A 15,091-nucleotide genomic window follows, 5' to 3' on the forward strand; every position below is an offset into this window, starting at 1 on the left:
ATTAGAGTAAGATACTGCCTCAGCGAAGGCAACAGAACAAAGAGCAAAATAAAAAAGCCAAATTTGAGAAGTATTTTGGAGGTCAATTTGTTAAAATGTAATACTTAATTAGACACAGAGACTAAGATTGAAGGAAGAGTAAAAGATGACACAAAGATTTTCTAGCTTCAGAGCCTGAATAAATGGTAAAATCTTTCATCAAAATCAATAATGCAAGAAGAGGGTACAGTTGGATGATCTGGAAATGTAGAGCTTGGAATAAAGCCCATTGTAGTATTGGTGAGAAGTATGTAGTACACCCAGAAAGATATATCAAGTAAACATCTGAAAAAGTAGATCCTAAACTGAGGAGAAAGCTCAAGGGGGAAAATTCCAAAGTCAAAAACACACAGATCCTAAGTTCAAGTAAGTGAAGGAGGTAATGTAGTCAGAGCTGAGAAGAAAATGAAATGGTTATTCAAGAAGGGGATTCCAGCATTTCAAGAGGAATCACCAAATTTATGAAAATGTTAACATTTCAAGTTTTTTCCCCTCAGATATTCAGGTGGAGACATCTAGCAAAAGCTAGAGAAAGAAATGTTGACCTCAGGAAACAGGTGGGATGGGGAAGGCTGGTAGATTAGGGGTAGAAATCCCTTCGATGAAGACAGTGTGAGATAGTGAGTACATATGAGGGAGTAGTTCTATTTTTCACTCCTAGAAACATTTGGAGGTGAATGGAGAAAGCATAGTAGTCCAGAAAGGAACTTCAGGTGATTTTTCACTTGCTCTGGGTCTCATTTCCTTATCTGTAAAATCAGTAGTTTGGAATAGAATCCCTTTGGGATCCCAGCATTACTCAAGCCTACGGCACGGTGTCAGAAGACTTCAAGATGGAATCTCTTCCCTGTCCTTCATTAGCAGTGTGGTCCTGGACACGCCATTGATCTATAATTCTGAGGCTCAGTTCCGTTATATGAAAAAATGGAAGTACCTATGATTAGCTTACTCGATCTCACTGGCCGTGGGGGGCAGGGGAGGCAAGTTAAAGACACAATTCAGGGGAAAGCAATTCCACAGTGCTAGGTATACAGCAAGTGCTCAGTAAATGTTGGTTGGAATAGATACAGAGCATACTTTTTATTGTAATGGTAACCATAGACATAGTGTACTAAGCAGGATATAATCAGAACTAAAGGCTATTTGTACATTATACTTAAAAATTAATGATGATCTTTAGATAGCTTATTACTCTTATAAAAGGCAAGGATCAAGAGATTATTTTTAAACCTTGGAAGGTATACAGCCTATCTTACAGGCATAAAGATATGGCATCCCCAAATACTTCCTGAATATGTAAGATAATAAAATTTTGTGTAGAGTTCTATTACCTATTTGTCTTTAAATCTATAAAATATGTATGGTTGAATACCTTATTTGTCACTCCATGGCTGGCCTATCTCCTCTATGAATATAATAGCCTAACACAGTGTTATGACAAAAAGCCTATAAACCTACACAGACTGGAAAGATGGAGGAGGAAGGCTACATTTCTGGTTTAAATTTGGAGACCTGTTTAAAAAAATATCATTTTAATTCCTGAAATTCATAATAATAATTTTTCTAATTTTTAATTAGAAAAGTCCAATTTAGAATTTCTCCCCATTATGATTATTCTTATGTTACCCATAAGAACACCAAACAGCATTAATAATACCAAAATAGCATTAAGAAAAACTTGACTCTGAAATCAGCTTTGGAAGGATGATGTATTATATCCAGTGAGAATAAACCATAGCACCAATAAAGGCAGACATCAAAAGGCAATTTGTTTTAAATAACACATTTTAAGAATGGTTTTCCAAAACTGAGGTCAAATCAAGAGAAAAATTTACAGACATATCATTATTCCCAAGGAAATACAATAAGGCAAATCCCATGATCAGAGATGAAGAAAAGCAGCTTTGCCAAGTTTTCAAGAGCAAATTTCACCAAGTTTTTAAATTTATTATCTTTCTTCAAAAGGAGAATCAAATGATCCTTATATAAATCATTTTGATGTCCAAATTGAAGAAAAGAAACATTAAAACATCTTAGCTAACCGCATTCAAAGGGCAGGTCAAAACCACTCTTGACACTCCAGTCCTCTGTTGTCAAACATGTCTCATTACTACCATTAGCAGCTCAGCAGGCTCTTCATAAGCAGAACATTATTACATGAGATCTTGCTAAAGTCTGTCAAATATCTTCCAAAGAAATGGAGGATTTTATGAATTTTACATCTTCTGGAATCCTACTTTCATTCTTCTCTTTGAAATTATTTTTAACTGTTATAATCTACAAACCTGAGGCCATTACAATAACTATGCTCGAGTTTGAGGTTTATCTCCTAACTGTAGGAGCTCCACCATTGCTATTCTTCCCTTGTATGTTGGAAGAAAGCCATAAATAACAAACTAGCACATTAATGCAGCTCTCGACTCTTGATTGTGCTTCTCAAAACAGCATTAAGTAAAGCCTGCATCTGAAATCAACTTGGAGGGGATGATGCATAGCAGGTAGTAAGAAGAAATAATAACAACAGTAAGGGATTTTACAACCGGGACGCCAGACTATATAGACCATTGCTCTTGAAAGACAGCAGAGCTCCGATAATATGTAAAAACCGTATGGAGAAGACGGACACCTGTATCTCCTATTTGCTACGGATACAGTCAAGAGCAGGGAAGCTTGTTCTCTTGCCTCTGGCCATGCAAGGATTGGGGGTGCTGACTGACCTGTGCTGTCCTGGGGCTTACAGAGTGGCGTCCTCTACAACTTACAATCCACGCAAAGAGCAACCTAAATCACAAACAGGTCATTTCCTTCCCATTCCCCAACCTTTTCTTTCAGCTTGACAAGGAAAAACTGGCATCTGGGCATCGCATTGAACAGCACAACAACAAGCAATTTCCCTTTGTCACTAAATCAATCAGCCGTTATTAAATTCTTCATTAAGGCTACCCCCACCCCTCAGTTTTCATTAAGCCATGTTTCTCATGTCTCAAGCACTTCTTATTAGAAAGGTGCTGAGGGGAAAGACAACGGCAAAGAATTGCCTCTATTAATGCCTCGGGGTATCTTTAGCGCTAAAGCTGATGAACCTATCTAGGTGTTTTATATTACTGAGTGGTAATAATAATAATACCTCTATCTGTGTAATCGTTTAAGATTTCCAAGGCAATTTCAAATGCATTATCTTAATCTCAAAACAAGCTCAAAGTCTCTATGCTGGCTTTGTTCCTATTATTTTGGAGATGAGGACACAGTCTCAGAGAATTTGAATGGTTTGCCCAGAATTACCCTGGGAGTAAAGCGGGGAGCCTAGATGAGAAGCCGGGTCTTTCTGACACTTGACTTCTTTGCACTCCCATGCTACCTCATACCTAGAACACAGTCTAATGAATAGCTGTTCTGCTTTTTCAGGTCTCTGTGGCATGTGTGTCAGAAGACAGATCGGAAGTCAATACCAACATGTCACCTTGCCAGGTTACAGGGCAAGCTCCAACCTGGCCCCAGCAGCAGGTTTTGGGGAAGGAAAGGCGAGAAGACATTCCTAAGAGTCTGAATGGGAAGAGGAGAGATCTACAAACCCTAGAGAAAATATGAACTCTGAAATAATCATCTGTCTGGCTTATATCACTGAGCACAGAAGATTAACTGTCTGAGCCTTGCTTTAGTTTTACTGCTGTGAGAATGTAGGTGAGTGAGAACAAGTGAATCACTGAAAATGAAACATCTACAGGAATAATGTCTTTCTTTGGAGAAAAAAAGGTAAAACAATGTGCACCTACTGACATCAGAATAAATAAAATAAAACAAAACAAAATAAAGTAGAACTGTGCTGGAAAAAATGCAAACATCAGAAAGGCAACTCTTCTTTTGAGGGTAGAATACTCTCAGCAAAGGTCTGCTAAGTGCAGTCTTTGTCTTCGGAGATTTATTCCAGCAACTGAACTTTCTAATGGTCTATTCTGATGTTCGGTCAAGATTTTCTAAACGTTAGATGGAATTCTTTCCCGTAGATTTGTTTTTCACTAGACTCCTTTCGGTAACTGTCTATACGCACACAAAAAGTTTGACCAACTCACTTACTAGTTGTATGGTCATGGGTGAGATACTCAACTGCCCAGAGCCTCAGCTTCCTCATCTGCAAAATGTGGATATCAATAGGACCTGCCTTGTAGGATTGTGATAAAGATTTAATAGATTAATCTTGTAAAGGGCTTAGAAGAATACCTGGCACATCACACATGCTATAAAAGTGTTTTAAATGAATGAATAAATGAAGTAATTAATTAATGAATTAAAATGAAACAATAAAAGGTTAAATTCTGTTAACGGAGAAGGCGATGTTCTCTCTGCACAACACTGAGGAGCCCGCAGCTGCCCCTTGGCCCTGAACTTCGAGCACAGGCAAAGTGCTGTACCCCCATTAAGCACTTACAACCTCTCTGGTAGTTATTTAGCGCCTCATGTTTTTTTCTTCCCAGAGGTCATATGCCCCTTGATGGTACAAAGAATATGTTACATGTCTTCATTTGCCCCTGGCACCTACTAAATTTCTATGTATGTAACAAATGCTTGACTCAGGCGTACTTTTTAAAAAATGATTTGAATTGAGTACTCTTTGCTCAGTTTGTTATTTGATGTTACAAAGACCTGACATACAGGGACATCCTTCCCCCCACCCCACATCAGGAGTGCTGTTTATTATCTTAGTAAAGTATATGCACCTGCTCTCTGTGATATAAAAGAGCTCAACCTTTCCCAGAATGGAGGAAATGTAATTCATTCGCTTAGGATAACATTAATTTACTAGCTGTTGGCTTGTTTTAAAATATCTTTAATCATTTCTTTTGAGGCCTCCTTTCAGTGCAGTAACCTCAAACCCTTTGCTTCTCTTCAACTTTGTTTAAAGTTGCATATCTAAAATATGAAAATAGCCCGGTTCATGCCAAACCCCATCAACATCCTACTTTAAGGTTGGCATTCTTGGTCTTCGTTGTTATTTCAAGTTTATTTCACTAATTACTGTATAATTGCCCCAGTTTCTAGAGACCGTCCTATTTTTTCCAGAGATTTATTCCAATATTCCACTAACATTTCTCAGGACAATTTTTTTTTCGTTCCCATTTTCCATGGTATGAACCAAGGGCATAGTTTGGAATAACCTGCAGTTTCCAGAATATTTATGAAAAGAGCCTCCTTATAAGGAAGCAATACGGAAGCTCTGCCGGGACAGAAGTCCTGTGGAATTGACGCTTGCCATTTCCAGTTCTGACTGAATCTCAAAATCCACCATAACACAGCACAAGATGCCTCCAGGATTTGAAGGGTAAGGATTCCTGACCTTGACACAATATAAAACACTGTAAAACAAAAAATTGAAACATATTTAAATAAATATAAGTAAACTTTAATAAACTGAGACAAGAAGTCTTCAAAAATCTGGCCTCAGAATTAAGCCTATAATCGGGCTCCCTGCTTGGCGGGAAGCCTGCTCCCTCTCTTCCCCTCCCCCTGCTTGTGTTCCCTCTCTCGCTGTGTCTCTCTCTGTCAAATAAATAAAATCTTTTTTTAAAAAAATTAAGCCTATATTCTTTTGTTTGTTTGTTTGTTTTAAGATTACTGAGTATGAGTGTTTCTCCCTAATTATATAGTTAATTGCCCTTGACTATTCCTAGTAATTTTTACTTTATTTTGTTTTATTTTATTTTAGTGCACTTCCAGAGAAGAATGAAACTTTGTGGCTGGGATTAAAACAAACTTGTATAGTCTATGGCTGTTTAAAATGTTAATTTATTATCAACATAACCTTCTTTTAATTTGGAGACTGACCACGTTATTTTAATACATGGGAGCATATTCACAAGTCAATCAGAACTTGCAAATATCATTATTTTCTTTTTCATGAAAAAGCCACACAATAGGAATAAACAAACTGACAATAATATGTTTTTTAGGCAAATTCCAGGATAAGCTAGAGAATCATAGCCTGATATTTGACCTGCCAGTCTTCTATCCCTTCCACAGCTTCAATACTATAAGTGATCATCAATGTTTATCATGACAAGCCAAACATAGTGCAAGATGGTCAGTGCTTCAAAATTGCCACTATATTAGGAATCATTTTGGTTTAGCTGTATTTAATTGTTTTCTAATGGTTATTAGTCAGATTCCAGATAAATGCTTGTTTGATGTACAAAAGTATAGAGAACTACTTTATAATTCTAATGAAGTAAAATACTACTTATGACCTACAGGCCAACTATCAGAATGCATGTCATCATTATGTTTCAGGGGCCCAATTCACTCATGAATATTCACAGGAAGTATGTTCCAGTGAATTTCAACTTCTCAGATACCTGCTCCTATGCTCCAGAGTCTAAACCGGTCTCTACTTTAATTCCAAGCTTCCTTTTCTTAAGATAGTATGATCTCTTCTAGCTTCATGTTACATTATCCTCACACTCTATTGTTGCAATCAGGTGGACAATTTGAAGGTATCTGCTGAGTCCTAAGCAGGGCACTATCATTCAGGAAGGAAACACAGCATATAATGCATGGAAGACTACTGCATCTTAGCGATGTGGTGTAAGAGTTCAGTTGTTTTTAATTTTGTGGAATTTATTCTTGTTTTCAGAAATTATGTTAGACAATCTGAAAGAAATGAGATAAAATTGTATGAATCTTTACCAAGGTATAGACTGCTCAACAAATGTAATAAATCATCTGACCCTGTTCTATCCTTTTTAGAAAAACCACAGACCACATTGAAAGTCATTTTGACATTCTAGTATTTCAATTATTTTTTAGGTATGTTAGAAGGCAGGTACACTGTAAATATTTTTATTTTACCTTAGTCTTCCTGAAGATTCCATGTCTCCTATAAAAGCTTTGGAAATGGTCCAATTCTTTGCAATAACCTGAAACTGACCTGCACCACACTGCAGTATAAAGAAACACTATTTTATTTATAATCACCATCTCACACACATTTACTGTTGCTAGTCTCCTGAGGAGCACAGAAAACTGTCCTACAAATTTCACACAGGAGAAAGTATACATCAGATAACTTCCTACTTAGAATCTTTTTTTTAAATGCATAACTCACTTCAACTCAACAAATATCAACTAGCAATAACTCTAGATCATGTGCTATTATAAATATAACATAAGACTTAGTCTTTTTTGTTATACAAATTAGTTATTTCAGAGGTCTTTACAAAATTTTTTCAAAATTCGATTAAAAAAATCTTGCTTTCCCTTTTGGGAAGTTGGAAATAAGCTGTTTTGAAATAAAGGGGACATTTTCTTCTACCTCATTTCTGGAATTTCCCTGTGTAATCCTGGACGTTCCCACCTATTGTCTCTTTAAAACAATGCTATTTTACTTTCTTAAAACAACGCTACTTAAAAAAAAAAAAAAAGATTGTTAAAAGCCAGGCAATTCACAGAACAACTCAAGGAAGGTGGTCAGAATTGTGATCAGATGTGCAGTCTTCTCAAGAGACCCAGGTTGTTTGGTCTGGCAGGATGAGAGCAGGATCTGACTCACAGAACGGGAGAGGCGTGGGGACCGAGAGAATTTGGCATGTGGCAGATCCACCTAACAGAACGGTAGTATGGGAAACATTGAGGGAAGGTGGCACAGACTTTGTGAAAATTCAAGTCAGATAAGAATTGAGGCTGCAGAGTGTAGAAAGGAAAGGGATTCAGACCCAAGGTAGGAAAGGGGCTGGTGACATCCTGATACTAGAGGAAGAAACTGCCAGAAACCATCCTACATGCTTCAGAGCAGTTCTTATGCACATATCTCAATGATAGAAGTTTACAGAATATGTCAGGAGGATAGGGCTGCTTATCCACTAGTCCTTGTTACTGATATATGCAGATCTGATTTTTTTTTCTAAGAATATAGGAAGAATTTTAGACAAGCTCTAAATAACTTGTATGCCTTCTGATCTTGACATAGTATAACTTCTTGATTATACCTGTTTGTTTCCAACCGCAGAAGTAGAATTCATAATTTTTAGCCTATAGGTCCAGATAGAGTATTTTTACAGGACATAGCTTCTCATTTTTAACTTCACATACATGAAATTTTAATGTTTAGGATTTTTGTGTAGTTTTAATACAAATAATTTTATATGCCAATTAATAAATCATCTCTCATTGTAGATTTCCAAGGAGATAGATTTTCATTACTAGTAACCTATCCTTTATATGAAAAATAAGACAGACAACTAAAACAGTTTCTTTAGTAAATCTGGAGTAATCAGCTTCCCATATAGATGAGAACTATAAGTGACTTTCATCTTAATTAGGCTTATAAATCAGTGTGAATATTAGTTAACTTATAAAAATAAGTGAAAAAAGTCTGATATACATGCATGTCTCTGTGAATGCAATCTGCCTCTCTAATGATATCTTTGACAGACCCTGAGATATGTTTAAATATAAAATTTCCACAGCACCCATTTCACTGTAGCTCAATAAATAAAATGCCAGTCTAACTGACATATGGATTATGTTCCTTCTTGGATAGTTTTTTTTTTTTTCAATTTTGATATACACAATAATTGGTTTGCATGACCCTACAATGTACATCTCAGATGGGAAAAAAATTGAAAACTTCTTAAAGAGGAATTGTGGTCAAAAGATGGCATTTCATGGGCCTTTAAACTTTGCCACCTGATAAAAAGTAGAGTGAGATCTTTGCAAGTAACCAAAATAAGGAATAGACCTCTATTCCCCCTCAATAGCTAACTCTATAAGTTTCTTAGCTTTATGATTCCTTAAGTAGTAATTTGTCTTTTTATTTACCTAAAAGAAATCAGAGTAGTTCTCAACTTAGAATTACAGGGAACAGGTGACTAAAGAGTAAAAACTTGTTAAAAATATTCACTTACATTGTAAGATTTCAACAGTCTGAGAAGCCTCTCTAGAAAACCATAAGATCAATAAGCTTTCTCGGTAACTGTAAAAGTCTCTTACAATTGTTCCAGAGATGTTTTCAACGAACCAGATGCATCAAAAGTCACCATTCACAGAACTAAAAATACACCAATGTTATGACAACCAGCTCCTCATGATTCATAGTTCTGGTAACATTTTCAAGTTCCATGAAATATATTTAGCTTTGAACTTAATTGAAACTACCTTACCCAAGACCCTTTCATAATTTTTTATGTCTTTCAGTCTGAGAAAATAATTTTGATTGAGGAAGTGGAATAGTTCTTCTCTGCATTCTTCTGTTATAATGTAGATGAAATAAGAATATAATTTCTCCTCCATTAAAAAGCAATAGAACTCCAAAAGTCTACCAACTGACATGTCTGAACATTTTCCACTTGCTTACAAAAGATGAAAAATCACATCAGACAGAAAACACATTCTTTAGATTAGTGACAGGTGTAGAACGAGCATACCAGTCAGCCTTTATTTTCAGTGTCAGTAGGCATGCTCAGCGGCAGAGGGTACAACTCTTCCTGTTCATTGAAGTGACACACATCATATTATTCTTTCATCTACACACCACCAAGCAGAAAAGTTCCCAAGCAACAAAACTATTTGATCTTGGTTGAATGCCAGGCTATTCTTTAAAAATAAAACCTCAGTACTAAGGAGACAGATGATGATGATGATGATGATGGTGATGGTGATTGTGATGGTGATGATGATAATGAACCTAGTTTAAGAATTGCATTAGGGGAGGGAGGAAAAGTTGTCTCCATTCTCATCCTCATTTCTCCACAGAATAGTAAACTTACTCAAGAGGTGAAAAATTTAGCAGCTTTATTTAGAAGTTGAATGATTTAGATTGCAGCACAATATTAGGGTTCAGGAAGCATTTAGAGCTGCAGTAGAAACTAGGTGCTCACAAAGTAAGAGTTTCAAAGGTAGAAATAAAAGCCTTCTCCCATCCCTGAGGATGCCCACCAGACCTCATTTTGTAGTTCCAGTTTCTCTTTTCCCCCAGCCAAATAAACAAACACATCAAAGCTTTAAAACCATGACACTACTCAGGGTAAACTCTGGAAAATGGGAGAGTAAAAGAATCCCTAGGACAAGTTTGAATTTAGGATTTACCTGCTCTGATCCCAGTTGGCTGCAAAAAGGACTAGAATCTTCCTGCCATAGTGGTCCAGATTGGCCAGGCCCCCAGGGAAGCCATCCTTCAGTGCCTGCTTGATGCCAGGGTCAGTGGCTTTGAAGCTTTTGAACATGTCCAAGTTCTGCTGCCGGTACTCAAAGTACTGGGCCAGGAGGCGGAAGGCCTCAAAGTGATGAAACTTCCTGGCCCGCAAGAAGCGTAAGATGAAGGCATCATCTGTGCGCAGAAAGCCAATGTCCGGCCTGGTGATGACCATATCCCTCACCTCCTGGATGTCCTGGTGCAGTGTGTCTGGGTTCTCGTTGAGCTCCAAGCGAGCTTTCTCCAGGGTCTCAGGAGAGAGACCAGCTTGTAAATGAGTCATTGTTCTGCTTATTCCGGAACCTTCCCTTCCTCTTGCTGACTGTCCCACAACAAACCTGGCCTTTGCCACCACCACGCGCTGGCCTCCGGACCTCACTGCAGCCTGCTTCCTCTTCTGTACAGGAAATTATTTGTCTTGGTGTCCAGACTAGTACCCTGTTGCTCCTGCTTTCCCGCAGCTTTTTTCTGGGGGGTATAAACTTCTTTTCCCACCCCTTAAAAACAACGCGTCACTTTGGTTCCTTCTTCCCTTTCCTCTAAAGAGATGTGGACCTCTGGCGGGCCCAACACTCCTTGTCCTTCCTCAGTCCTAACAAAACACCCCTAAACCCACCCTGCACGCTTGGCACTGATCTTGGTACTGTCCTCTTCTCTTCCAAGATGTAACAAAAACAACCCCCACGCACATCTCAGCCCCAGCTCTGTGATGCTTCTGCGGTCCCTACTGAAGGATGCGCCTGCCAGGGATAACGATGGGAATTCTGATTAATAATAAGGTGGCTCTTCAGCGCTGAGCTCCAGGGCGGGGAGAGAGCGTCTTTGCCAGAAAGAAAAAGAGAGAAAGGGAAAGAGGGGGGAAAGGAGCTTATTTTTCCTTCTGCTTATTCAAAGATGCTATTTTTAAAAGACATTTGTAAGATTTTGTTTAAAATGATTATGATCTAATTAGGTGGAGACTCTGCAGATAGCGTACCTTCCCTCCTCCCCTCCTAGATACACCGTGATCTCAGAAGGCACCAGAAGGGTTTCTGGTGGCGTTGGCACCAGCGTGGGCTTCCCCCCCTTCCAGCCCCACCCGCAACTTCTGCCTTCCTCTAGCTCTTTATTTCAACGGAATTATGGGGGGGGGGGTGCAGGAAGGAGGGGGATCTCTCTCACAACATACGTTTCAAATGCGAGGTTGGGGGCGGGCGGGGCGGGGGGGGGGGGAGAAGGTAGAGGAGTGGAGAATAAAATTAAAATGTCTCTACCTTTTCTATAAAACCCCAAAGCAAGAGAGAAGAGCAGTGGGCTCCTACCAGCAAAGCCGGAGGCGGGGACGCTAAGCAATGCGGCACTCCCTGGCATCCATCAGCCCCGGCTTCGGCGGCGACAGCCGCATCAACTCCTCTCCGTGGGATGGCACGAGCAGAGAGGAGGGGCGGCAGCCGGGACCCGGGCCGAAGACGCACTGGGGAGCAGCCGTGACCACATCGTCCGCCAGCAGCCCGCTGCCTCTCCCAGCAGGGGGGTGGGGGTGCGGAGCTAGGGCCACCGGCGTCCCAGGTCCTCGCCTGGCCCTGCCATTCGCGTCCCCGGGAGAAGAGAAGGGAGGGAGCGGGGTTCCAATGCCTGGATGGAGAAGGCCACGCGGGCGGCCGCCGCCTTTGTGCGCCCGCGCGGCCGGGCGGTGGGCTCGGCGGGGCTGCTGCTGCGGGGCGCGGGCCTCTCCCCGTGCGCGCCGGGCGGCGGGAGTCAGGCGCGCCCCTCCGGGCTGAGGCTGCTGCTGCGGCTCCGGCTGCCGCGGCTAAAAGAGGACTCGGCTCAGCCCAACTCCTCTCTAATTATCCCAGCACAGATCGAGCGGCGACGTAAGCGCTCACTCAGCTCGCGCACGCACCCCGCTCCTCTCGCCCTGACTCGGCTGGGTAGGACGGCAATTTCCGCGGCATTCAAATATCCTGAGCCCCAAGTTTAGCCTTCTCCTTGTCGGCACTCCCGGGCAGGCTACTCGAGCGGGCATCACCTGGCCTTGCAGTCTCCCCACGCCCCTCTCTCACCCTTTGTGTGCAAGACCCCAGAGCGGCCGGCGAGTAGCCTTTGTGGATGGTAATTCACGTGAACACACATTTTCTAGGTCCCATAGGAGATCATTTTGATGTGCAAAGCGTACGGAAATATTTTGTGCTTGCTGCATTTGTAGTTGACAGAAATGTTCAATTTAGAAAAGAAGACCAGAGTGGGTTCAAAGAACTGTGTTGATGACTAAACCTCCGGAGGAACTTATATGAATAGTATTTCAGCCATAAAGTCTGGCTGCTGAATTACTATTGAAGAGAATGGAAATGAGCACCGGGGCCAAAAACACAAACAGTCCCAGAGGAAGGAAAAATAGACACCCCTCGACTCATTTCTCTTCTCATAATAAAGCAACTATTTCTGGAGACACATGCAATCATTCCCTTTAGTTTTATACATCTGTATACCGGAATCATCATAAATGAACAGGAGTCTTTGAGCTTAACATGACTGTTTAAGGGTTTGAAGAAAAGGAATGTTTTCTCTTTTCAAAGCACAGCATGTATTACTGAGCCTGTCACCAAGAGCAACTTTGGCTTACAAACTAGAATGGGGTCTTAAATCCAAGTCAACAGAATGCAACAAATATTTCCTGAGCTCCACTGTGTGGGGGGTATCATCTTGGGTTCTATGGATAGAATAAGCGGTCTTGAAATAAGAAAATCTTGTCATCCTTGATGACCATTGGAACACTCAGATTATAGGCACACACTTTTTGTTGTTCTTTAGCACTGGTGTTCACAAAAAGAGAAAAAAAAGAAGAGGGATGGCAGACCTCTAGCATTTTATTAGTTAAATTAATGCAAAGTTTAGTAAGAACCAGAATAAGAGAATACGTCACACACACACACACACAGAGTCATTATTCCCACGGAATTTACACTTTAAGGAAGGCAGAAAATTATACACACACACACACACACATAAGGTCCTTCAAGGACTTCATATAATTATGACTCTTCAAAAGCATTTTGAACGTAATATGAACTATTAAAATAATTTGGTTCACAGTTCAAAAATTTTTGAAAAATTTATTTTTGGCCAATATTCTAGAACATGAAGAAAATTTGTGTCGTGTGAACTGTACGAAAAGGTTTGATAAAGAGGTTTCACAAATATCGAGAGTTCTCCATTGATTTCTTGTGTTTCTGAATGTCTTAGGAGCAAGGCAAGAACTGCCTTTTTCCCAGACTCTCTGTTCAAGGCTGTGTGTACAGTGTCTATGGTGCCCAGCCTTGAAGGAGCATTTGAAGCTAGAGATAGTACCTCCATCTGAATGAAAGGTTTGCTTCGAGCTTTGGAAGGTAGAAGTAGTATCTTCCTTCTGAGCAAAGGGCAGGCAGGTATATTTTGGTTCCCTGATCTCAAAGATACTGTCCTGTGATGCCACCCACTAGGTGTACCAATGACATCTGACCCTCTTCTCTTAGGCTTGTGCGGATCAGGGCTCAGGAAATAAGCATAAAATATGCTGGTGCTTAGACTGCTTCTGTGCCTAGGTGATAAAGTTGTTTCTCTCTAACCCAAGGGTTTTGCAACTTCTACGGCAGACATGAAACGCTGGCTAGGTGAGCTCTTGGCTTGCAAGTAGGGTTACATCTTAGAACCTACAGGTGCTTAAAAACCAATTACTTAATTTTGTTCTCTGAGATGGAAAGAGTAGACCATATTTTTAGAAAGGAGTTAAAAGATAAAATATGTGGGTCCTAGGTATGGTGTGACCTGTATTTAGTGATGGTGTTTTTAGTATTTATCAATGATAGATTTGCTTCAAATAAGGTTCATTTTAATCTATCAATATATGATGTAAATCACCTCTGTCATGCAGTAGGTTTGTTGGAGTAGGTCAGATGCATGTGTGTATATATATATATATAGGAAATATTAACAAACTATTAAGTCCTTACTTCAATAATTTTACCACTATTCTCTCTCTACTTTAACATTTGAAATCAGTTCTGAAACCAAAATAAATATACAGAGTATTCTAAGAATTAAACAAGGTGTTTATCCAGATGACTTCAAAGCATTTGATTCCTATTCAATATTAATTTACTTTGCCCAATTAATGCAGAGTAATGTAGGAACTAAATAGGAGAATACATTAACTAAAAAAAGGATTCATTAAAGTATTATTGGAAAAATAATTAAATTAATGACTTCCGGTGTTTTCAAGGAATCTGAAAGCAGTTTGGTTTACTGCAGTATTTAAAGTGGACAGAATAAGTAATTTACATTTCAAAACATTTTATCCCATCTACTGTTAAATAAAATATACATACAGAAAGGGGCACAAAACAAGATGTACAGCTCTATGACATATTACGAAGCAATCCCTTGTATAAATACCCACCTAGATTGAGGACTAGAACACTGTTCGTGCCCACAAAGCCCCTCCTTCCTCCCCTCCTAACCACTTGCCTTGCCTCCCAACAAAGGAAGCCACGCCATCTTCATTTTGAAAATAATCACTTCCTTGTTTTTCTTTAAAATTTTCCAACCAAATGACTATGCACTATAATTTAGTTTTTCCTGTTTTTTTAAACTTAAATGAATGTAATCATTCATTGTAATTTTGTGATTGGCTGCTTTCATTCAATATTATGTTTGTGAAATAGGAGTCTTTTTCCCCAAGTTGCATGTAGTTAGTTCATCCATATTCAGTGATGATGCATGGAATTCCATTTTATAAACGATATACTTATATGTTCTACTGCTGGTGGAGATTTGAGTTGTTTTTCTATTTATGGCTGTTATGAGTCATGATGTATAAACATGCTGATCTACATCTCTTGGTGCACATGGACATAT

General features: G+C 39.5%; 1 protein-coding gene across 1 annotated transcript in view; it reads right to left on the reverse strand.

Moving 5' to 3' along the window:
* Positions 1-13,223, reverse strand: part of CLVS2 (clavesin 2) — a 63,725-nt gene extending 50,502 nt beyond the window's left edge. The window contains exons 1-2 of the mRNA XM_036088780.2: positions 11,521-13,223; positions 10,114-11,039 (exon numbers count right to left, since the gene is read on the reverse strand). Coding sequence (XP_035944673.1) covers positions 10,114-10,502 — 389 coding nt within the window. The 5' untranslated portion in view covers positions 10,503-11,039; positions 11,521-13,223. The remainder of the gene's footprint in view (positions 1-10,113; positions 11,040-11,520) is intronic.
* Between the last annotated feature and the right edge of the window lie 1,868 nt (positions 13,224-15,091).

This window comes from Halichoerus grypus, chromosome 9 (assembly GCF_964656455.1).
Source record: "Halichoerus grypus chromosome 9, mHalGry1.hap1.1, whole genome shotgun sequence".
In the NCBI taxonomy this organism is placed as follows: domain Eukaryota; kingdom Metazoa; phylum Chordata; class Mammalia; order Carnivora; family Phocidae; genus Halichoerus; species Halichoerus grypus.